This window comes from Kwoniella shivajii, chromosome 6 (assembly GCF_035658355.1).
Source record: "Kwoniella shivajii chromosome 6, complete sequence".
Taxonomy (NCBI): domain Eukaryota; kingdom Fungi; phylum Basidiomycota; class Tremellomycetes; order Tremellales; family Cryptococcaceae; genus Kwoniella; species Kwoniella shivajii.
The window spans coordinates 645,904-668,465 of NC_085913.1; the positions used below are offsets into that span (position 1 = coordinate 645,904).

A 22,562-nucleotide genomic window follows, 5' to 3' on the forward strand; every position below is an offset into this window, starting at 1 on the left:
GGGAGATTGACACAATGATCAAGGCTTTTCTTGGACAGAGTTTGTTCTATATAAAGGACAAGGAAGAAGTGTATGGTCTAGAGGATGAAAATCAGGGTTCTACTATCTTATTTATATCTATCACTATTTGTCTGAATTAATTGTTTTGTGCGTTGTAAAGGATTTGTATTGACGGAAATAATTTGGCATCTAGAAAGGATCTTATAGTTTTGTAGCCAGTATACATGAAAGAGAGATTCTTTCTTTCAATACTTTCGATTTTAGAAAGACGAAAAATGCTAAATGCAATTTGAGCGGAAATGTGAAACAGGTTTATGTTACTTGTTGTTTCTTCATGCTGTGATACATATGTCTAATCGATCTCTACTGTTCGGATCCTCTGTGATCCAGTATTCACGCCCTATACGATCCGATCGAATCACGCCGCTACTTTCTTACCTCTACTAGCTTCGTGCATTGCGTATTCCTATATCAATTATGATAAAATGATCAGCAAGCGACACAACAAACTTTCATTCTTCCAGTACATTGTATTTCAGATCTCCCTTCCGATCATCTGGTCATTTCATTCGGACAGATGTTCGGGTTATTGTATTATCCAGAAGAAATACCAAGTTCAAAGGATCGAAACGATTCTCAAGAAAAATGAGAGGAAAATACTCACTTTCGAAATCAGATGACTAGTTTTCTCGACCAAACCTAACATTTTACCTATATCACCTGACCAAACGTTTAAGATCTCATTTGTACCTTTGGTCTGCTTGAAATTGACTATTCCGTTCGGTCTGTCGATTCTGGCATAAACCGTCTTATCCGTTACCAGTTTACATAGCGTTCTTTCTGTTGTCAAAGCTGATAAATCAAGTAATTCCGTTAATCGCGTGAGAGTGATTCGAGAATAGTATGATGCTATTACTCTTATGTTCTGTAAAAACGATGGGTCAGTCGGTGTCTCAACAAAGGACATGAAGCTTCGAAAAAAACTCCGATATTGGACGAACAGGCAGAGACAAATCTGTGATAAGAGATTGAATGATATCACACAGTGGTTGCATTGGAATGGGAAGGCAGCAATTGAAAGAAGGATATATCGCTCACATGCTCGGTGACACGCTTGTGTAATTCTTCCCATCTGACTTGACCAGGATTTTCAATTTCCTCAGCCTTTTTACCCTCAGCTTTTACACCTGTTTTCTTTCCCAATGTACTTCCTGATGCGAACACTGGCGATTGACGTAATGTCGGACCGTATAGTTGTTCGATACCAGACCATCTCATGAGTTCTTTGGCGACGAAACATTTGACCAACTCGCTGCGAGATGGAAAATGATGTCAGCGTGTGAGAGATGACGATGGATTTCACAGTATGTACCGTGAACTTACTAGTGCTGAGGTGCTTTTTGCAATGCAGAATCGCCGTATAGTTTATGCAGCATATCTGATTGTTCGTTGTTATACGGAGCTAAAACGACGTAAATCATGATGTTCTCGAGGACCTACATTAATGCGGGAATAGCAGTATTAGCTTACGATCTTCGATGATACAAGTAAAATGCTCTCATGAATTCTCTTACTCACATTCAATTCCTTTGCTGGATCAGCTTTGATCTCCTCTGTATCCCAGACTTCTTGATATGCCGAACATGCTTCCAGGTACTCGTCGTCTTGAAGTGCTAATTGAACCATTAAATCATAATATCGTAATTTTATATCCTGATCATGAACAGTTAGCTATCATCCTTTTATCGTGAAGAAGTTGAGGACGCGGTAGCTTACTTGACTATCCTTCTCCTTTAGGTATACCCTGTTAATTTTTCTCGACCCTACTCGTACTCTGACCCAATTGCCCCTCAAACTCTCCAATCGCATTTGTTCAAGAATACTGTATAGAGTGTATATATTTAGCTTCCGATTTCCTGAGGAAGACAGTGTACAGAACGCTCACAATTCAGTCTTTTCTCGCTTATCCATTGAGCTGTAAGTCTCCACTTGAATATCTGACATCAAATCGGCAGCGACATCGAGGTGATCTTTCGCTGTTACAGGTTCAGGTTTGGGTTTATCTTTATCGGTGGAGGTGGCTGTTGGAGCAGGGGCAGTAGATGCTAAAGACAGTATCAATCATATGTCGACCACTGTCTTAGATAGATAAATGAACCTACTCGATGCTTCCTTAGGAGCGCTCTCGGATAGTTGCTCATGATAAGTAGCGAGCATGACGGTCAACCTTGCTCTTGGTAGTTCAAGGTAAATCTAGCCAGATATTGTTGATTAGCTTTGATTGCATATTCATGCAGCCGCATGAAACTACGAGTAGTAATGTGTGTGTTGACGAAACTGAAATACTCACTTTTCCCTCTGTAATATCCCTCAAGGTCTTTACTAATTCCAACCATCTATCATTTCCACCTTTATATTTACCTTGATCCTTTTGTTCTTTTAATTTGGGTAAGAAAGTTATAGCTTCATCGACCATTCTTACTACAGCTTCCTTCAATTGCCCATGTTTCTTCGATAAGATGGTCAATTGCAAATTGAGTGTATCAAGATCAGATTGTTCCCAACATAATCGAACTAGTAGAGTTAAAAGTGATGCTGTCGAAGTCATATCTGCGGCCTATATGAATGAGGTATACGGTGAGCTAGTATCCTTCCGAGGCCAAAGACATATATATCAGCTCACGTTTCGAGTCTGCTTCTCTAATAAAGAGATTAGATCTATTGCCTCTTGTAATTTCCCATCCTGAATATATGTATCAGCTAATTCATTCCTGATCGTCGTGAAAGAGTTAACTAGCTTACTTTGGCAAGTTGCTCGACCTCAGGCTGTAAGGCCTTCACCTCAGCCGTGAAGTCTCTTTCTTGTTTTCGAGTCGCTGACATGATGGCTGGCTACTAATGTAAGATAATATGGAGGATATAAAGCAGGCGATATGCAAATAAACAGAATTATAAGTTGGATCATCAGACAATTCACAGACGCGACAGCGTCACTGTCAATCGCTATGGGTGATGACAGCCACGTGTCATTATTTAACATTCCCTCAATTTATTACAATTTATCCGAGAATGTTCGAAGGAAAGGACATCTCCTCCATCTCTCTCATCTTTAAACTGTCCGAGTGGATTGTGTCAAAAGGATATATAGGTATCGAGATCATTCACAAATATCCAACAGAATCATCGGAGCAACAAGAAGATAGATCACCGATCACAGTAAAGATGCGAAGAATCCCATCACAAGTACCACAGGCTGTCTCAAGATTGTTACAAGGAAATGTAATATCACAACCACCAACATGGTATATACCTGTACTTTCACACCCACCACCACAACTCCCACCTCGACAAACAGTTCAACGTTCACGCCCAACTGACCGTTCAATAGAACAGGGCGAATTCACAGATGTATCCTATATACCTTCGGGTGAACTGGAAAGGAGAGACAGGATAAGGAAATATAAATCAAGAAAACAAAAACCTGAAAGAATAAGTTATCAAGAAGATAAAATCAGAAGACAATTTTTCAAAGATTTCCCTTTTGAAGCTCTTCGTCCCATTTCTCTTGTAGAAGGCACAGAGATCGATCAATCAATCAAAGTAGACGGTGAAAATTGGAAAACTCTAGATGAAAGAGGTCAATATCCAACTGTTGAAGAGTGAGTTACAATCAATCAAGCAGTTTTAGGAATTACACGGATTGAGCTAATTATATTGATACTTTTTTTTATCTCATCCAATAGTACAATCTCATTCGTACTGAACCTTCAACAAACGCAATCGATGCCCATCTCAGAAGCTTATTCAATTGCGACTAGAGAATTCATAGCTCTAAGAGCAAAACATGAACAAGCTACTATCGCAGCTGAGATTGAGGCTAGATATCATGGAGCAGAATTCAAGCCAGATGCATTTGTGAGTGATCTTTCCGAAAAAGGTAGGATGATTATCGATACTGACCTGATGGATCATTCAATGTAGGAACGTCAATTCAACTTGGAACAGAAATCATTGTCCACACTGATACCACCTTCGACGAGATCATCAGAAAGTTCAAAAATTAAATATAGGAAACTACCAAGATGGCAATGGTCAAATACAGTTTCATCATCGTCAATGCCAAGTGGAGAATTCACAAGTGGAAAAGAATACATGTCAAAGTGGAAACTACCTGATCCAATAGAAATCGGACAACCGCGAGGAGAAGGCGATCTACTAGGTGCTATCCCCTCACAATCACAATCTCAACCTTCTAACGAAGAATCGGAGGTACAAGAAGAAGAAGAAGCAGAAAGTGATTTACAATTCTTACAAAGTGTTTTGGGTAAATCAAGAACATAACGAATCTTACATACATGCATTGATCATATCTCAACAATTATCAGAATCCAACAACAATTGACTTGGAAAACACACACAAGTCTCATGTGAATGGGGCATACATTTCAGGTTTACAGCTTTGCCTTTGCTTTGATACTTGCAGGCTCACTGAGAGGCGCGAACTTTGGTACCTGTTTTGCCATCACAGCTTTCATTGCCAAAACTGTGTCCTATTATTAGTGCTCACGCAAATCAGCCATCATGCATCGTGAGAAAATGTCGTCCACGGGTTAACTGACCGTCGATTGGAGCATTGACCTATTCAAATCAAGTAGATTCTCAGCAATTACAGGTCGTGAAATCTAGTGCAGACTTACGCATTCCACGTCGCCGTGTACTTGAGACCTTCTTCGACGCTACAATTGATCAAACTTGTTAAACCGCTCTAGTCACACGGCAAGGGCAAACTCACGAATGATCCCTGGCATCTATATGATCCAAAGGACCATCAGCTCAGCGATCATTCTTCACTCAATAGACCGTCCTCTCAGCAAATGAACTTACGATTCAAGAGATGTTTCGTACTCATTACTGCTATAGGACTTTTACTGGCTATCGCTTTCGCCATATCCACAGCGGCATCTACAGAGCAATCGTATAGCTCAGCATGGCATGACATATCTTATAAGGTATAATATGGGATGAAATGGTTCTGGGCCAGTCACTTACTAATCACATCTTTTCTTCCACCTTGAACGATTTCACTTACAAAACCGATTTCTTTGGCTTCTGAAGAATTGAATTTTCTACCTGTTAGTGCTAACTCTCTAGCTTTAGAATCGTTCCCTATTATCTTTGGGAAACGTTGTAGGGTCCCTATATCCGCTGCCAAGCCAACATTCACTTCCTACACATAACCACAAGGTCATAGATCAGCTGCTTTCGTGAGTTGACCATACGATATTTGTATCTCATCTGATACTCATGAATCGAGTGGTATATATAGCGAAAGATTGGTAAGATGACCTTAGTCATATCGCTCACAAATATACCAAAAGTGGTTTTATCACTTGCTATTCTGATATCACATGCACTTGCTATATCAATTGCTAAACCAACAGATACACCATACAAAGCACATATGACAGGTTGTCTGCATCTCTCCAAAGACGAAATGGCATTTTGGAACTCCTATCAAAGTTGATAGACCTGTTAGTGTATATCTGTGACTACTGTTAGACCCAGCAGCAGAGACAGCTCCAAATGATATACGAATGGGGTATGACTCACCAAGATATGTTCACGCAGCTGGATTGCTTTCCTTGCTGGATCTATAGCAGGTCCATTTAACTCATTTTGAGCATTTACTATTGGCGCGACACCAACAATCAGCATCGCCAAAATACTTTGTCAGGCGATGAGATTGTACATGGAAAGCCAGACTTACAGTCCAATCCAGCTGTGAAGATGTTTTCGACAGCAGATGACAGTACTATGACATTCACATCTGGTGAGGCTGAAATTCGATCCATAATTACACAAAGCTCTTTCCACATACTATCATGTGAGCACCGTTACATCAGCTCTCACTCGATAAGATCGAGTCACGATAGTAGAAGACGGAGACTCGCTCATCACGAAATGCATTGACTGGTGGTCTATCACAATATGGGCCAGTCTGTCAGTGTTCTCATTCCACAGAAGCTGCATGGAAGAAGAAGTGGTACGAATGTACCTGTTGAATTCAAGTAATAATACACCTTGAGCAACTTTGTTGGCTCTGTGATATTTCCCCTGAAATTGTTGCAGGTCCATTGGGGTGTATATAGGAAAGCGTCTATGCATGGACTAGTTGATTGATACAATGCAATGCTGAATGTATATGTACTTGGTATGTATGTATGTATGTATATGTATATAGGTGGGATGTGTTAAGATGAGGAAATGCGGGGTAATAAAAACAACATCTTGAGAAGTTGTTACGCGAAAGTGGACGTGCCTCTCTATTTCGCGATAATCTCTTGTTTCTTCCTTTCTTACCTTAGTTGCAGTTATCTACTGGTCATCCCTTGCCATCAACCTCGACATCATCGGTAGAGCAGACCTGAAAATATCCAAAGATCAATCGATCTCCTGTATGAGAGCAAGTGGACGGAATAGAGCTGTAATATCATCAAGCAACGTCGTGATATAACCAACCTTCCTCAATTGGTGAATCACCATAAAGTGAGGATTAGAAATTACCAGTAAAAGGTTGCATAGTTCTCGGAGGCTTGGCTCAAAGACGAGATGTCGAGCCTCCTCTCTGAGAGACAGAAAGATGAGCTGTAGGTGACAGTCTTATCGATTGCTGTGTGTGTCATTTAGCTGACATGAACATGAACGTTTCTTCCTTTCTCTGCTCCTGTGATTCTGACGTACTGATATATCTACTCAAACCGTACTACGACTTCCTCGTTTCTTCGACTTCAATATGGATACATGACACATCAAGGCATAAATCGATGCTGTCGTATTTACATTCAGCGGGCTTGCACGATTCGTATGAAGCGTTGAAGAGAGAAACGGATAATGATGATTTTCAAGTAGATGATCCTAAAGCCAGATGGGTAGGGTTATTAGAGAAGAAATGGACTAGTGTAATCAGATTACAGAAGAAGGTAAGTGACTACCGCTCTCACGTTTTGAAAAGGGATGTCATGCGATGTACAAACCTGGAGAGAAAGAAGGTTGTGTCGTGACGTTCATCGATATCAAGGTTATAAATGGTCGTTATATGCGTTGGATTATAAGCTAACTTCTCATGATGCCTTTTTTGTCATAGATTATGGATCTTGAATCACGCAATTCGTCACTCATAGCAGAATTAGCTTCGCCAACTCGAGCAACAGCATCTTCATCTTCCTCAGCACCTTTTTTACCCAGAGCTCCAGCTAGACATACGTTGACATCGCATAGAGCACCCATAACGAAAGTTGCTTTTCATCCTACATGGACTGTAATAGCAAGTGCGAGTGAAGATTCAAGTGTAAAGATATGGGATTGGGAGTCGGGTGAAATGGAGAGAACGGTGAAAGGTCATACGAAAGCTGTTGGAGATGTTGATTTTGATCCGAAAGGTGGATTGATGGGTAAGTGGATTATATCGTCTTAGTCCTGTCGCGAGTTGAGGCGAGAAAATCCTTCGAGTCGGAGAGGGATTACTGGAGAGAGATAGTCGAATAGAAAGTAGCAGTGGTAGATGTTGCCTGAGCTGGGATAAATCGAAAGAATCTGATGAATGCGAAGGGTAATGGTCATTTACTGCTCCAGGAACGGTTGCGGAACCGTTACATTGCGAGAATATACATGATGTCGGTGATTCTGATATATCACGTACTGATCTCTTCTTGACCAAACAGTGACATGCTCCTCCGACTTGACCATAAAACTATGGGATACCTCGAATGATTATACGAACGTGAAAACGCTACATGGGCATGATCATTCAATATCGAGTGTTAGATTCACGCCGGATGGGGAGAAATTGGTTTCGGCGAGTAGAGATAAGACAATAAAAGTTTGGGAGGTCGCTAGTGGGTGAGTGATACCTACAGAAATCTGGAGTGAAGAGGGTCAAGGCGTAGATGAGGTGTGGTCGACAATCTATAAGACTCTGGGTCAAGATTGATGCGGCTCTGTGATTTCGACGTCGGCCCAATGAATGCCACGTGTTCATTGCAACGATGGTGTATGATAGTGGTATCTCGTGATGGTACCGGAAAAGTTGACAGTCTGAGAGATCGCTGATACTGACACTGTACCAGGTACTGCGTGAAAACGTTTACAGGGCACTCGGAGTGGGTCAGGGGTGTGATACCGTCAGACGATGGGAAATGGCTAGTGAGCTGTTCGAATGACCAAGTAAGTGCGTTTCAGTTAACTAGCTGGAGCGAGCGGAAGAATAGAGGTAGATCGACGAGCTGATCTGCTTATACTCTGTCAGACATCACGGATATGGGATTTCGCAACAGGAGAAACAAAAGTGGAATTGCGAGGACATGAGCATGTAGTGGAGTGCGCTGTTTTTGCACCTGTGAATTCATATACTGCAATAAGGGAATTGACTGGGTTAGGTGTAAGCTGTATTTTCTAATTGCTTCGAATTTAAAAGCAGAGAATCCTAACATTTGCAAACAAAAAGGCTGCACAAGCAGGGGATACGAGAGCAAAGTCAGCTGGAGCATTTGTAGCCACTGGATCAAGAGATAAGACCATTAAGCTATGGGATGGCATATCGGGTCAATGTCTACGGTCCTTCGTAAGTATCTCCCACATATCCTCAAGATTATATCGTAAACTCAGTGATATAAGCTGATTCGAATGTGTTTGATCAGGTCGGTCATGATAACTGGATAAGAGCATTAGTATTTCATCCATCGGGGAAATACCTGCTTTCGGCTTCTGATGATAAGACTATCAAAATATGGGACTTGACAAATGGCAGATGTGTAAAAACCGTTGATGCACATGGTCATTTCGTTTCTTCAATGACATGGGGGAGAGCCTCCATAGGAGGATCATCAAATAAGACACAAACGATACCGAATGGAGATGCAGGAAGTGCTAAGAAAACCGAAGATGAACCTAGAAGAGTCAATGTTCTGGCAACTGGAAGCGTTGATCAAACTATAAAAGTGAGTTTGATTGCAAATCCATTGAGTCACCTTGAGGGGGATTGAGCTGATGAATGGGTTTTATTTAATGGTAGATATGGACACCATAAAACGTCTATATTTCCTGGATGAATATGGCCAGGAGGATTCCAAAGACTTCTAATTTTGATCAATGCGAAAGACCCACTGATCGATACTTCAGGATGTGTTCGCGTACATATAACTGAAAAGTACCCTGCTCATAAGATGCCCACTATTTTCTGTTTATACCCGCATATCTTTGTTTCGATGTTATACGTTATTTATGGTTTTATATTTGGGTGTCGCTTTCAATGCATATCTCTCAGAGTGCTGGCTTATAGCTACAATTGCTCGCTGTAGATATGTGAGATCAGCCATTGCCTAATCAATGCTCAATGTTCACAATGGCTTATATCACCTTACCGCACTCAAATAGGCTGATGACGAAATTGCACTACAAACGGAAAGTGGAGGGAGATCATGTAACGAATGATGCAGTTCCGAGAGTGGATTTGATCATGATAACTTCCATTCTTTTGTGTATTCCTATACCAAATCATCATCATCATTGAAGGAACAAATCAGCTTGAGTATCGAACATGGCATCAACTTCTACACGACGTATTCAAAAAGTGAGTTTGTCTATCTGAAAGAGTGTTCTAGCTATCTCTGTGCTTTCCACCTTTCTTGCCTTCGGTCAATGTCAAACTCCTACCCCATATTACCATTACGGAACAATGAAGCTAATTGGCATAGGACTGATAGGAACTTGGAGATCTGATGTCTTCTCCTCCAGAGGGAATACAAGTCTCACCTGATGAAGATAATTTTCAAATTTGGAGAATAACCATTACTGGACCTGTAAGTCTCCCTTCTTCTCTCCGACCACACAATGATTTCTATCCAAATCTCGAGATTGTGGTCAATGGACTTCAATTTGTTTACGATATCAAACGAACGTACCCTCCCTGATATAAAATCACATCACACTGACATAACATCACATGTAACAAAATCAACAGCAAAATACACCTTATGCAAAAGGTAAATTCAAGTTAACAGCAGACTTCACAAAGGATTATCCGTTCAAACCTCCTGTGGTAAGTGGCCTCTTCCTCCGAGTGGTCTCTATCATCGCGTTAAGACCCTAGGCGACGTTCGTGTCACCAAACATATGGTGTGTCCGGTGTGATGTGAACGAAAGACGTGGATGGCTATATCATGTACTAAACAACTAATGTAATCAATAGCTTTTATTCAAAACGAAGATGTATCATCCGAATGTCGATGGGGATGGAAAGTGAGTCTTACCAGTTCTGCTAATTGTTGTTGACTCTTACTGTAACTGAGACTATCAACTGATTGAAATTCCATACTTTCGTCTATTTGATAGCTTATGTATCGGTTTACTGAAGACTGAAAATTGGAAACCTGCTACGAAGATGTCAGGAGGTAAGTCCCATCAAAAGGGATAATTTACTTTCTTTCCTTTTGCTGCACTTCTCGAACTTTCATCCTCCGTTTCTCTTCCTATCTGCAACCTAATATCAGATCTCACAAATCTGCCTATAAGCTGATGCACTGAATGATATAGTACTTCAATCTATATATGATTTGATCGAAACTCCTAATCCAGATGATCCATTAGTATCTTCCATTGTAAGTATCCTCCATCTTCTCCGTACGCCCGTCCCAAATCCCCAAATTAACTGGTTGCTGTAATGAGGATTTCTACTGATGTAAGCATATTGTACAACAGGCTGAACAGTATAGAACCGATAGAAAAGGGTTCGAGAAGAAGGTAGCTGAGTATACTAGCAAGTACGCTACTTAGACATATCTTTAGGACGAGGTGTGACAAGCCAACAATAGATATCTTCATATACCCCGCATTTGAGTGGTTTGATTTTGTATGTATAAAAGAGTGAATGTTTTCCGTTCTTGTCACAATGTCAGAGCAAAGATAACGCTATCACGGCCCAATGAGAGATTAATATATGCTCAACCGACAGATCGTGAATCACTCGCTCAGCAAACATTTGCTATCCATGCTGTCCATATATCTTTTATGCCGAATACGCTCAGACTCGCTGAGGCTGATGCAACACTTGGACCCGCAATATCCATGTCCCGATCCCATATGATCATCCATGTTATACATCGGCATGAATGCTACCGACCAACGTTAAGAAAAGCAAATACCAACAACCACCCGAAAGAACTTTTAACAATAAGTTTAAGCAGCAGTTCTGAATAGGGTAGAATTCACATTAGTCACAGTAATTTGGTCTGTATATGCAAAAATCAACAAGATACTCACCGTCGAGCTTTCTTGGCAGCCTTGACGGCGGCGTTGTGGGCCTTCTTCTCGTCGGCGTGTTTGGCAAGAGCGGCTTTGTAGTCGGAAACAGTCTCTTTTTGAGCCTCGGTTCTTCTCTTCTTGAGAGATCTGAGGTGTCTCTTTCTCTGGAGTCGGAGGGGAGTGACGAGTCGCTAATGGAGCAAAAGACGATGTCATTTAGTCGCAAGTTTTCTTTCGAATGGATTGGCAAAATCCGAGAGTAACGAAACAAGACATTTTGGGAAAGTCGTAAAGAAAGACAATGTACTCACTTGGATCTTGGGAGCCTTGGTGGTGGTCTTTCCGTTCTTTTGGGTAACTTCTCTTCGAACGACGAATTTTCTAACGTCATCCTCTTTAGACAAGTTGAAGAACTTTCTGATCTTGGTAGCTCTCTTGGGACCGAGTCTCTTGGGGAGAACAGTATCGGTAAGACCTGGGATATCAGCGTTACCTTGTTTGACAACGGCAACGGCAAGGACACCGATATCGTTTCCGACGATACATCCTCGGACGGACTAATTCAAATTATCATTGAACACATCAGTTTGATTTATCCTATACTAAATCTGCTTGAGTGAGAAGGACTCACTTTTCTCTTTCTCTCACCGTCTCGTCGAGCTCGGTAACAAGAGTGACCGTCAGCAAGGAGGAGTCGGGTTCTGTTTTGGAGGAGAACACCTTGTTTCATTGGGAAACCTTGTTTGTCGTTACCACCAGTAATTCGAACAACGTAACCAGCGAATTCTTCTCCAAGGGAATCAATAGGGACCTCTTGACCCATTCTTTTCTCTAAGAAGACTCGACTGTAATAACGAAACGAAACGAAAAGCAGCACGTCAGCGTTCATTCCCCTTGTGTTTCCTTCCAGCTATGTCCTCGTGCTTTTCTTTTCTTTTCATCCATCTTGGTATAACTTTTTTTCGTGTCTAATTCATCCATTTTTTCCGTCCATTTGACATCGTTGAAAAGCGTTGACGGTGACTTACGTCTTTCTCTCATCCTCGAAGTCTACGAGCTTTTGAGCGCCGGTGGCGGGGTTGGAGAAGTTGACCTTCATTTTGTAGTCTTAATGGATGAAGAGAAAAGAAGATTTCGAATGATGAAGATGTGTTTTGATGATACTGCAGAGCGAATCAGACTGACAGCAGACAGAGAGTCACACACCAACAGCACAGTGTGAGAGAGGGGAGAGGGGTAAAATCCCGAGCATTTTCCCACTTTTTCCATGGTTAAGTGTTTTCTCGATTTTTCATCATTTCCGCCACACCCGGTAATTTGGTCATCGGAGTTTGGGACGATGTCCTCGGCGTTTCCTTTGGTGCTTTTCAGTATGAACCGGTGATATCGATATGGGTGTATAAAGTGGCTGCTTTCTTCAGAAACTAACATTTCATGTTTTCACTGGGATTTTGCATGTATGCTTGCACTTTGCATGCTTTTACCCCTCGTCGCTACCAGCTTGCCTGCTACCCTGGACAGAGAGAGACGTTTATTCAAACATTTCTTACCATCTATCTTTAGCTGTTAAACTCAACCATCAAGAACTGCGTGAGTCACTCTATCACTAACATCACTCGGCACTATCATCACCGCTAAACTCTGACACTTTTATTCATCATATCAGTGCGGCTCCCTTCCTATCCCTCGTCGGTAATTCAGCAGTAACAAAAGACACTTCAAAATGGGTCGGTAAGTTAGGACTTTCACACATACGGAGTACGAATAGGAGGGGAGGGTGGAAGAGATGCGGAACAAAACATATAAGAAGGTGTTCTTTGAACGGAGGATGATGAAGAGAGGTCAAGGGGGAATAGAATGCTAGAGCATCTAGTATGGTTTAGGCTATACAGATTGCTGACGTTGGTATTTCTCTTTTTTTGGAAAATAGAATGCACTCCAAAGGAAAGGGTATGTCAGCATCTGCTCTCCCTTACAGAAGATCTCAACCTTCATGGTCAAAGGCTACCCCCGAGGAAGTTTCCGACCAAATCTTCAAACTTGCCAGAAGAGGTCTTTCACCTTCCCAAATCGGTGTTGTACTTAGAGACTCTCACGGTATTCCCCAAGTTAAGAACGTTACCGGTAACAAGATTTTGAGAATCCTCAAGACCAACGGTGAGTATTCCTTTATTCATGCACTCAAAAGTAGTATTTTGTGATCGTAGGAGACAATGGGAAACGGGTGGTGCTGGAATGAGGATAGGTAATCGATGAATTAGGACATATGTTTGGGACAACATCTTCTAGGATAAACAAAGTAATTTTACTGACATCATATCCTTCTACTTTAGGTCTCGCCCCTTCCATCCCCGAGGACATGTACCACCTTATCAAGAAAGCCGTTTCCGTTCGAAAGCACCTCGAGCGAAACCGAGCCGACAAAGACGGTAAATTGTGAGTTTGCTTCTCTATCTCTGCCCTGTTATGACTTGTATGAAGTGTTTGCTGATCCTTCGTCGTAGCCGAATGATTCTTATCGAATCTAGAATCCACAGACTTGCTCGATACTACATCAAAACTCAACAACTCCCCGCTACCTTCAAATACGAGGCTGCTACCGCTTCTACCCTTGTCGCTTAAACAAAGTTAAAGTCGACCAAGGATCAGTTAGAAATGGAATAGGAGTTTTGCTTTGTAGATCTAGGGATGAAATGGGATGCATTTCTTTTTCTTTCTCCTATAGGCTGCAAAGACGGTCGAAATATCAATTAGTGTTGGTGTCTTCAAGAAGCACCCGGTCTGTTCTCAAAGAGGCGAAGGCGGCCTGGCTGCGCTGAAATGGACCATATCCTGACCGTCCTTCAACAGCAGTACTCTTTGCAATCTGTTCTGCATTGAACAAAGAGAACGCAATACCTTTTTCATCTTCCCAGAAGAAAGGCCTGAAGCAAAAAGATATCCCAAAGAAGCCTGACGAAAAGCTCTAGATGCATACAACAATTGTTCGAGATACTGTTACAATCATACATAGATATGACAAAAGCTTGAATGCTCAAACTCAAGACTCACTCAAGCCCCAAGAAGGATCTCACAATCAATCCAAGAACGCTTTGATGACTTTACTTACACCTTGTTGAGGAGTCACGTTCGTACTACCACCTTGAACTGTTGCAGGGGAATGATCACTTGTTGACCATCCATTCGTAGTCGCATTCGTGTTTGTATTGACATTCGAACTGAAATTAGATAAAGTGGGTGAATTGAACCCTTGTTGTTGTTGTTGTGATTGAAAAAGATTGATTTCCTATTCTCTTTGACGAATGTAATTGGCTTCCCTTCTTTCTAACAAGGATATTAGAGCTTTTCGATGGAAATAGTTCATAGAAGATATAGCGTGTCGACCAACCTAAAACGATACAAGAAGATTTCAACAAAGTCAGTGATCAGAATAAAACAGAATCATAGCCAAGATGTAAAAGCAGGGATAAAAGAATACATACAGGATATTGTTGTATGGTAATTAACAGATCTAGAGCGTTTTCTCTGACTCCTGTCCAACGGTGGAATAAGCCGTTTGCAATAGGCATCAATCCACCCCAATGTGCAGGTAAATGAGTCAGTAACTATGTATGTCATCATGATTAGCTACACATACAGTGATGATCTTCCAGCCATCGAAAGTTAATCGACTAACCTCTACAACTTGGTCATAATCATTGATACCATTATTTAGAGCATTAAAGATTGTTTCAGCTTCTGCATCTGACATGTTCTTGGCTGATCTCAGTCGAGCAATTTGATGTTGGACGTCAAATTCGACTGATCGTTTCTTCATACGTGATTGCCAGTCCTATATAACAATCAGGTCAGTTATTGTATTATATATCAATGTTCCCCAAGTCTTGCTCATCTCATCGTATTCCAGCTGACGCTCATATTTCGAGAACGAGCAGAGATCTGTTCTTCGAATCCGGCGAATTGCCTTGATTACAAAGTGGACGAACATATACCTACTTTTGCAAATAGTTTATAACTCCCAGTCTTCCTCCAAGCTTCGACTCTATGAGCATTTGCCCACAACTCCCTATTTTTACTTTGTTCATCTGCGAAAACGGCTCCGCTACCCAATTGCCCATCACGATAAGCCACGCTCGGATAACCAATTCTGGTAGAACCAGTTTGTATGTATTCTTGATGAGCCGCTATTCTAACGAATCGATTCAGGTAATCTACGAAGCGTAGTCGGATATTTGATTCTCCATAATGCGATGACATTGCTGATATTATCTACTCGTAGACGGCAATGGGCATCAGCGTAGTTCTGACATCACTTTGGATAAAGTGGCCTCAAAAGACAATGAGAACAAGTGGCTCACCTCATCCATGAATTGGTTATCGACACAATCACTTTTAGCTATACTGTTCATTTTAGCTTGAGGTGTATTTGTCGTAGTTGAAGGATCATCTTCAACTTTAATCAAGCTTCCACTTCCTAAAGATGTTTCTGATGATCTACCTGATCTGATCGAACCTACATTAGTCGATTGAAGATTCTTCGAAACGGTCACTCTCCCAGTTTCCAGGTTACATAAGATGTCCCATGTTGTAGGCAATTCTTCGAATCTTGGATTCGTTACTCCTGCTACGAAACCTGAGAATTCTTCTAATATGTCTAAAGAAGCTAGATTCGCATATGGGAATGCACAAGATGTCATTCCACGTAGGACTTGACCACATCCTGATCCTAATGCACAAGCAGCTAATACCATACGTGCTACTTGATTAGCTGGAAGTCCATGTCCGAGGAACATTACTCGTTTATGAGCTAACATCGCATTAAGTATTAAGATGATGGGATGTGTCGATGATCCATTCGTGTGTAAATGAGGATGGTAAGGTGGTGGAAAAGGTGTAACAATATGTGAGAACGTCTGGACCAGCTCGATGAGCGAGTACTAAAACAGAACCATCAGCTTCGTATGGCGCGACAAGTTTAAGCTGAAGATGAGACTTACATCACCAACATCTTCATCGAAAACGGTCATTGGTATTCTTATCGGTACGGTGATCTTCTTGAATCTAGCTTCTGTTTCGAAGAAATGAGTATCTCTAGGGACACCTATTCTTTTTGTTGATTCTCCATATCCTACTTCAGGAGTCGACCGACCTTCTTTTGAAGGTGGAGTAGCTAGATAGAATTGTGAAGAACTTGCTGAACCTTTTCGTACCATCCTTACACCTGAAGATGATGAAAGGGTCTTACGATGTCCAGATGTCGATGTTGTCGTGGATGTTGATGTGGAATTCGGACCTCCTGATCCACTTCTACCATTCACACTGTCTTTCAGAGTCTCGCTACCCTCACTAGAGGTTGAGACATATCTCTGGCCGTATTCAGAGGGGAGATCCTGGAACACTTCTTGCGTACCGGTATTCACTTCGATCACACCGAACTTTTCTTCGAATAAATCTTTTCTTTCTGAACAACGTAAAAGGATTCGTTCGTATCGCGTTAAACGTGGCATCCCAGCTGTGGATATGGCATTGGCTGAATCGAATAAACGAGCTAATATCTCAGGCGAAGGAGAAATGAAATATTCTTCCAGGGCAAGAAGTAGTAATGGCTAAGAAAATCCGATATATCAGCTTGCGTTTTGGAACACATTCAAAGGGGTGAAAACGCATGATCTCGCTTACCTTGTATATTCCAATATATGGATTAGGAGTACATATAGCCATGGCTTTCACCATTGCGCCTCTTCTCATTTTCTTATCTTCCTTCATCCTAACGCAATTTAAAACATACAATAATCCTCCACCTGAAACACCTCTTGTAGCTCTATCAGAAGGCATCATACTCGCTCTTTTATCTGATTCTAACGATATCCTGGATGATGATTCATGTGATAACATAGGTGCGATTGCAGAAGAAGGAGTTTGACCTAGATAGAATACAGTCCAATCTTCCGGTCGTAAATGTGCTCCATCAGGTAACATCAATTCTGCTAGTCGACTATAGCTCAACACAGAATTAGTAGTCCATTCAGCTTTCGAGTCCGTCAAATCACTCAATGTGCATCTCAACACTCACTGCTCATCTGTGCCAGTTGGATATGGATATTGATGGGCCAAAGTCGCTCCAGCATCAATATCGAATTCAGCCAATAAACAAAAATGTACAGCTTCTTCTTCTGTTCCCGTATCACCTAGTCCTGCTTCTGCTCCTGTGGTTCCTATACCATCGATATCGAAATTTGGATCACCAAAATCATGTGTCAAATCAGAATCGAAATCGCGTTCTGTTGGTTGAGTGGTGAATTTCGAACGAGCAGAAGGAGCAGGTGGAGGGAATGAAGTGTGAGAAGTGACAGACATGTCAACAGGCTTCCGATGTGAGAGGTGGCAGTCAAATCGCCTATCCACCAATGTGTTCCTCTCTATGGATATATGAGTGGTCTTGTGAGTGATGCGGACGATGTAGATGATACGATGATTGGACTGATCATCGTTGTGGACTTCAACTTTATTTGTTGTGATTGTCAGACGAGAAAACGCATTGATCGCGTACTAGTACTACTGTTTTTAGATACATTCATTTTGTGGAGTCCCCGCGTTATCTCTCAAAACCCTGTATCGAAAGAACAAAACCAATTTGACAAAAACATGAATTAGCAGAAATAGAAGGTTAAATCACCATCATTACTCTTCATTCCAAAGTTAGCAAAAGTCATACACTCAAGGAAGAAAACAGCAACAAGGCTACAGATCTAGCTTGAAATGGCTCACTCGTCTGCTGAGGATCTGATAGCATATCGGATAAGTGAAAGTGCAGGTCCGAGTAGATCATCTTCCTCACTCAACTTGTATCCTCCGAACAATGCTTCAAAGCCTTCGTCTAGGAAAAGTTCAAGGAGGGGATCAAAAGATCAAGAGATGGTAGCACAAGGAACAGAAGATATAGAACTTGGTCAAAGAGGGGATATATGTAAGCTACTTAACCTAGATGCTACTAATGCATGGCTTGGGAAAGCTGATATATTACGGATTGATTAGTATTCAAAGTACCCGATGAAGATCAAGATCAAGATGAACAAAGTGCAAGTGCACCTTTACTACCTTTATCGCGGCGAGAAGATATCTCCGAAGAGGAACATGAGCTGTTACTGGCAGAAGGTCCAAATAGTGCTTCTAGAGGAACCTTGATGGACGCTATAACAAATGTAAGCTTTTCGCCGTCTGTGCACTGCCTCGTCCGTTGTCTGTGAACAGCTAGGACATCAGCTTACGATATGAATTCAGATGTCAAACTCGATAATAGGTGCCGGTATTATAGGGTACGCAGCTGCATTTTTTGCTGCTTATTGAAGCTGATAAATTTCTGAAATAGACTACCATACGCAGTATCACAGGCTGGTTTCTTTACCGGCATCTTTCTGCTAGTAGCTCTAGCAGCCGTATCAGATTGGACGATCAGATTAGTAATCTTGACCAGTAAATTAAGTGGGAGGGATTCGTATACGGAAGTAAGTCAGCTAACAGGTAGCGGACTTGGCGCTATACAGACTAGCTGACTTGGAATTGTGATTGGCAGACAATGTACCACTGCTTTGGACCTGCGGGCGCAGCTGCTGTATCTTTCTTTCAATTCGCATTCGCGTTCGGAGGGTGAGTGACTTGTCTTTCCTTTATATCGTCTTTGCTTGAATCGATTCCTCTTTCATCTTCCTTATGTTTACGATTGCAGTCGCTGATAGACAACATCATAGAACCGCTGCTTTTCACGTTATAATGTGAGATGCAAAGTGCTATTTCGCAATACGTTCAGCTCACATTTTGAATAGAGGCGACACTATTCCGCGCGTGATATCATTCATCTTTCCTTCTCTTGCTCAGCATGCTGTATTACGGTTATTGGTAGATAGGAGAGTGGTAATATTGTTGTGTACATTGGCGGTATCGTTTCCTCTCAGTTTACACAGAGACATTGTCAAGCTTTCAAAGAGCTCTTCGTTTGGTGAGTGAGCTCTCTGAAAAAACAGCCATGCTATTGGTTCAGATGTCCTGTCGATCCCTCGTATATCCTCACACAAAATTTGGCTGAATTGAACAATCTCTCATAGCCCTTGTCTCAATGACGATTATCGTTCTTTCTGTGCTTTTCCGTTCAGTAGCTGTTGATCCATCATTACGAGGATCCTCCTTGGACACTTTCACATTGATCAAACCAGGAGTCTTCCAAGCTATTGGTGTGATATCATTTGCCTACGCGTGTCATCACAACTCCAATTATATCTATAAAAGTATACACGTGCCAACGCTTGACAGGTCAGTCAATCGCAGATGGGATGGTGTGTTATAACGATCAACTGACAACTTATACTGACTCGATAGATTCTACGTCGTCACACATATATCGACTGGAGTAAGTCTGGTAGCTTGTCTATTAGTGGCTGTATCGGGATATGTAGTCTTCACTGATAAGACAGAGGTAAGCCCTTCGGTCTCAGTTGAATGAAAGATAAGCTGACTGAAAGCGGTCTAGGGGAATATCTTGAATAACTTTTCTTCGGATGATTGGGTTATCAATATCGCTCGATTCTGCTTTGGAGCGAATATGTCAACTACGAGTAAGTTGGGTAAACGGATTAGGCCTTAGTAAAACCAACTAACTTGCTGGTTGGCAGTCCCTCTGGAAGTGTATGTGTGTAGAGAAGTGGTTGAAGAGTACTTTTTCAAGAACAAACCATTTAGTCAGAATAGACATGTTATCATCACTAGTCTGGTTGTGTTTACCACTATGGGAAGTGAGTTAGAATGTCCATCCGTTGTCCTAAAATGCCAAAGCCCCATTGATACTCAATTCCCAATCCACCGCAAATAACTCCCCATGTCTTTCTGGGGATTCACTAATTAGGGAGCAAGAGGAATAATTTGCTGATACCATGTTCGGTTTTAGTCGCTTTGACAACATGTGATTTAGGTATAGTATTAGAATTGGCAGGTGGATTATCAGCTTCAGCATTAGCATTTATTTTCCCTGCATCAGCATATTTCGTTCTAACTTCTGGTAAATGGTATTCCAAATCAAGATTACCAGCCGGGTTAGTAGCTTCTTTCGGTTGTATAGTATTGTTATTATCTTGTGGACATACTTTATGGAATGCTTGGAATGGTGAAGGGAATACAAAGGTTTGTACTTGAGTTTTCGATGCAGATCATGTATGACAGGACATATATGTCATCATCAATTGATGTAGAGATGTAGAACCAACTTGATGTTGTAAACATTGATTTTTATCGCGGGGAGATATACTTGTCAGTTTATCCGATGACGATGAGCTCGGCAACTAACGAGCTCTTGGCATGCGATAACTTATTAGGAAAAGGTTACTCGAGTAAATTCCACTCATGCGTCAATCTTCTGTTGATCAGTGATATTTCGTTCCGCACTTGATGTAACTCATACATATCTTGTCAAGTTTACCCTTTTGGAGATCAGATTGTTATCAACAAGAACAGTAGCGGAGTGAGTAAGATATGGAAGGAATGCATACGTGCCATGGCGGAATACAACAAGTACGTAATACGAGTACTCGTTAGATTCCCCCGCTACAGAGCTACGTTTCATCTCGGCATATTGAGCATTCAAGTTTCAATTGTTGATTATTTCTTTTTTGGTTAGATCAAACGATCCTACTACTACTATCAATGATAACGACATTATAACGACACCACCTGCGCCTATAGCTCAACCGACCATCCCACCACCACCACCACCACCACCACCACCTCCTCCTCCTCCGTCAACAGACGATAGACCTTACAAACCCGTTATAGGGTCAGAAGCGAATTCATGGGATTGTGGAGGATTTAGTGATATGTGTAGATGTTGCGATGGTGCAGGGAGAGGAGGTGCTTGTGAAGGATGTATGTGTTCTGGGTGAATCAAATTCGAAATGGAATGTTCATTTTCGGGTCATATAGTATCCCAATGAAAGAGAAGGACTTGAATAACCCAAAGTCGATGTATGTAATCGGAAATCCACTCGAGTAGTATCATTCATTGGATACTTGGCACTATATAGTTTTTGATGTTTCGATGATGGTACACAGCTTACACAAGAGCTATCTTTGATTATCATGTCATCTTAAAACGAAGACCCCTCCTTTGGACTAGTAAATGCAATGCAAATGCACTGATCCCCTCTTCATCGCCATGATACTTTCTTACGAGTTTTATATCGTATATATATAAATACCATACCAATGCCATTTAACCAATATAGTTATTGATCTAACGTGTATTGTTCAATATGGGTAACAAATCATCTAGACGTAAGTAATCCACCGTCACCTTTCTAATTCTCCAAGGAAATCTACTACTCAGTTAACACTTGAACGTTGATACATATTGCTTCTATAGCTTCATCTAATGCAAAGGTAACTGCAAATCCAAACACAAACACAAACACAAACACGAACACAAATGCGACCACATACCCCCCAAGACCCCCCAAGCGAAGGATATGGTGCTGCCTGAACAGTCATGTGAGTCTTGGTGTCCTGATTCCACAAACTGGTACATCATTGACAGGAGCCATTACCTCATATCCAACAGATAATGAAGCATGAGTGAGTTAATCTCCACTTTCTCCTGCACCTTTACCTTTACCTTTTTTATTATAACTTTACCTTTATCTTTGGCCGACTCACTGTTCCTTACATTGCTATCCCGACTGGCACCTAAATCTTCCTCCTCTGTTCACCTTCCATTTCAACTCATCCCCCTTCCGATCCCCCTTCAATACATCTCAACCAAGATAAACTCCGTGCTCTCTATACTGATCCATCCCTCCATTTCGTTGTAGGACACCCGAACAACGACGATCGAGGGAAAGGAGGAAGAGGCGAGGCAAGGCTATAGGCGAAATTGGAGAACCAATAGGTGCTTTGGCAGGCCTGGCTGTTGATAGCTCTGGAGGTGGAGGAGGGGGTGGCGACGCAGGGGGCGGTGGGGGCGGGGGAGGAGGAGGAGGCGGATGTGGTGGGGGTGGGGGAGGAGGGGGCGGTTCTTGACCCGATAAGGTCAAACTTGGTCATCGATGTGTATTAGTCACCAAGGACCGTGATTTGTCTTCACGAGTGACGATAATAATGCATGATATATAGATGGAGTCATTTCATTTGTGTTGAACGTTATACTATCCTTACCTTGTCCCAAAAAAGACATTTTCATGCTGATTTATTCAACTTTTGATAAACCCTTATAATACATTTTAACG

At 41.6% G+C, this 22,562-nt stretch overlaps 10 protein-coding genes across 10 annotated transcripts; 6 read left to right on the forward strand and 4 right to left on the reverse strand.

Annotated features, from left to right (window-relative positions):
- Positions 1-418: 418 nt before the first annotated feature.
- On the reverse strand, positions 419-2,883 carry IL334_004720 (uncharacterized protein; the record flags this gene model as incomplete). The annotated part of the gene is made up of 12 exons (XM_062936437.1): positions 419-466; positions 665-925; positions 1,099-1,136; positions 1,209-1,312; positions 1,384-1,496; positions 1,579-1,713; positions 1,777-1,882; positions 1,946-2,105; positions 2,163-2,253; positions 2,351-2,617; positions 2,684-2,743; positions 2,803-2,883. The coding sequence occupies 12 exons, from the start codon at positions 2,881-2,883 to the stop codon at positions 419-421; spliced, it is 1,464 nt and encodes a 487-aa protein (XP_062792488.1).
- A 339-nt stretch (positions 2,884-3,222) lies between these two features.
- Positions 3,223-4,341, forward strand: IL334_004721 (uncharacterized protein; the record flags this gene model as incomplete). Its single annotated transcript, XM_062936438.1, has 3 exons — positions 3,223-3,659; positions 3,744-3,915; positions 3,982-4,341. 3 exons carry the CDS (start codon positions 3,223-3,225, stop codon positions 4,339-4,341), a joined length of 969 nt encoding a protein of 322 aa, XP_062792489.1.
- Positions 4,342-4,451: 110 nt separating this feature from the next.
- Positions 4,452-5,876, reverse strand: IL334_004722 (uncharacterized protein; the record flags this gene model as incomplete). Its single annotated transcript, XM_062936439.1, has 9 exons — positions 4,452-4,550; positions 4,620-4,638; positions 4,698-4,736; positions 4,793-4,808; positions 4,885-4,962; positions 5,050-5,227; positions 5,365-5,511; positions 5,611-5,687; positions 5,768-5,876. 9 exons carry the CDS (start codon positions 5,874-5,876, stop codon positions 4,452-4,454), a joined length of 762 nt encoding a protein of 253 aa, XP_062792490.1.
- Positions 5,877-6,609: 733 nt separating this feature from the next.
- Positions 6,610-9,085, forward strand: IL334_004723 (nuclear distribution protein PAC1; the record flags this gene model as incomplete). Its single annotated transcript, XM_062936440.1, has 9 exons — positions 6,610-6,647; positions 6,815-6,980; positions 7,145-7,451; positions 7,722-7,899; positions 8,127-8,223; positions 8,306-8,437; positions 8,504-8,620; positions 8,697-8,996; positions 9,071-9,085. 9 exons carry the CDS (start codon positions 6,610-6,612, stop codon positions 9,083-9,085), a joined length of 1,350 nt encoding a protein of 449 aa, XP_062792491.1.
- A 510-nt stretch (positions 9,086-9,595) lies between these two features.
- IL334_004724 (uncharacterized protein) lies at positions 9,596-10,830 on the forward strand (the record flags this gene model as incomplete). The annotated part of the gene is made up of 7 exons (XM_062936441.1): positions 9,596-9,628; positions 9,762-9,857; positions 10,019-10,096; positions 10,247-10,296; positions 10,390-10,448; positions 10,591-10,655; positions 10,756-10,830. 7 exons carry the CDS (start codon positions 9,596-9,598, stop codon positions 10,828-10,830), a joined length of 456 nt encoding a protein of 151 aa, XP_062792492.1.
- Positions 10,831-11,312: 482 nt separating this feature from the next.
- IL334_004725 (uncharacterized protein) lies at positions 11,313-12,397 on the reverse strand (the record flags this gene model as incomplete). The annotated part of the gene is made up of 4 exons (XM_062936442.1): positions 11,313-11,489; positions 11,610-11,855; positions 11,930-12,143; positions 12,327-12,397. 4 exons carry the CDS (start codon positions 12,395-12,397, stop codon positions 11,313-11,315), a joined length of 708 nt encoding a protein of 235 aa, XP_062792493.1.
- Positions 12,398-13,229: 832 nt separating this feature from the next.
- On the forward strand, positions 13,230-13,920 carry IL334_004726 (40S ribosomal protein S13; the record flags this gene model as incomplete). Its single annotated transcript, XM_062936443.1, has 3 exons — positions 13,230-13,455; positions 13,632-13,734; positions 13,803-13,920. 3 exons carry the CDS (start codon positions 13,230-13,232, stop codon positions 13,918-13,920), a joined length of 447 nt encoding a protein of 148 aa, XP_062792494.1.
- A 454-nt stretch (positions 13,921-14,374) lies between these two features.
- IL334_004727 (uncharacterized protein) lies at positions 14,375-17,655 on the reverse strand (the record flags this gene model as incomplete). Its single annotated transcript, XM_062936444.1, has 9 exons — positions 14,375-14,547; positions 14,599-14,686; positions 14,781-14,903; positions 14,975-15,130; positions 15,295-15,567; positions 15,657-16,235; positions 16,296-16,904; positions 16,978-17,293; positions 17,372-17,655. The coding sequence occupies 9 exons, from the start codon at positions 17,653-17,655 to the stop codon at positions 14,375-14,377; spliced, it is 2,601 nt and encodes an 866-aa protein (XP_062792495.1).
- Positions 17,656-18,057: 402 nt separating this feature from the next.
- IL334_004728 (uncharacterized protein) lies at positions 18,058-21,224 on the forward strand (the record flags this gene model as incomplete). The annotated part of the gene is made up of 14 exons (XM_062936445.1): positions 18,058-18,265; positions 18,334-18,500; positions 18,580-18,614; positions 18,668-18,803; positions 18,872-18,945; positions 19,047-19,070; positions 19,122-19,294; positions 19,401-19,605; positions 19,672-19,768; positions 19,823-19,907; positions 19,965-20,084; positions 20,237-20,469; positions 20,760-20,806; positions 20,963-21,224. 14 exons carry the CDS (start codon positions 18,058-18,060, stop codon positions 21,222-21,224), a joined length of 1,866 nt encoding a protein of 621 aa, XP_062792496.1.
- A 677-nt stretch (positions 21,225-21,901) lies between these two features.
- Positions 21,902-22,356, forward strand: IL334_004729 (uncharacterized protein; the record flags this gene model as incomplete). The annotated part of the gene is made up of 2 exons (XM_062936446.1): positions 21,902-21,912; positions 22,149-22,356. 2 exons carry the CDS (start codon positions 21,902-21,904, stop codon positions 22,354-22,356), a joined length of 219 nt encoding a protein of 72 aa, XP_062792497.1.
- Positions 22,357-22,562: the final 206 nt, after the last annotated feature.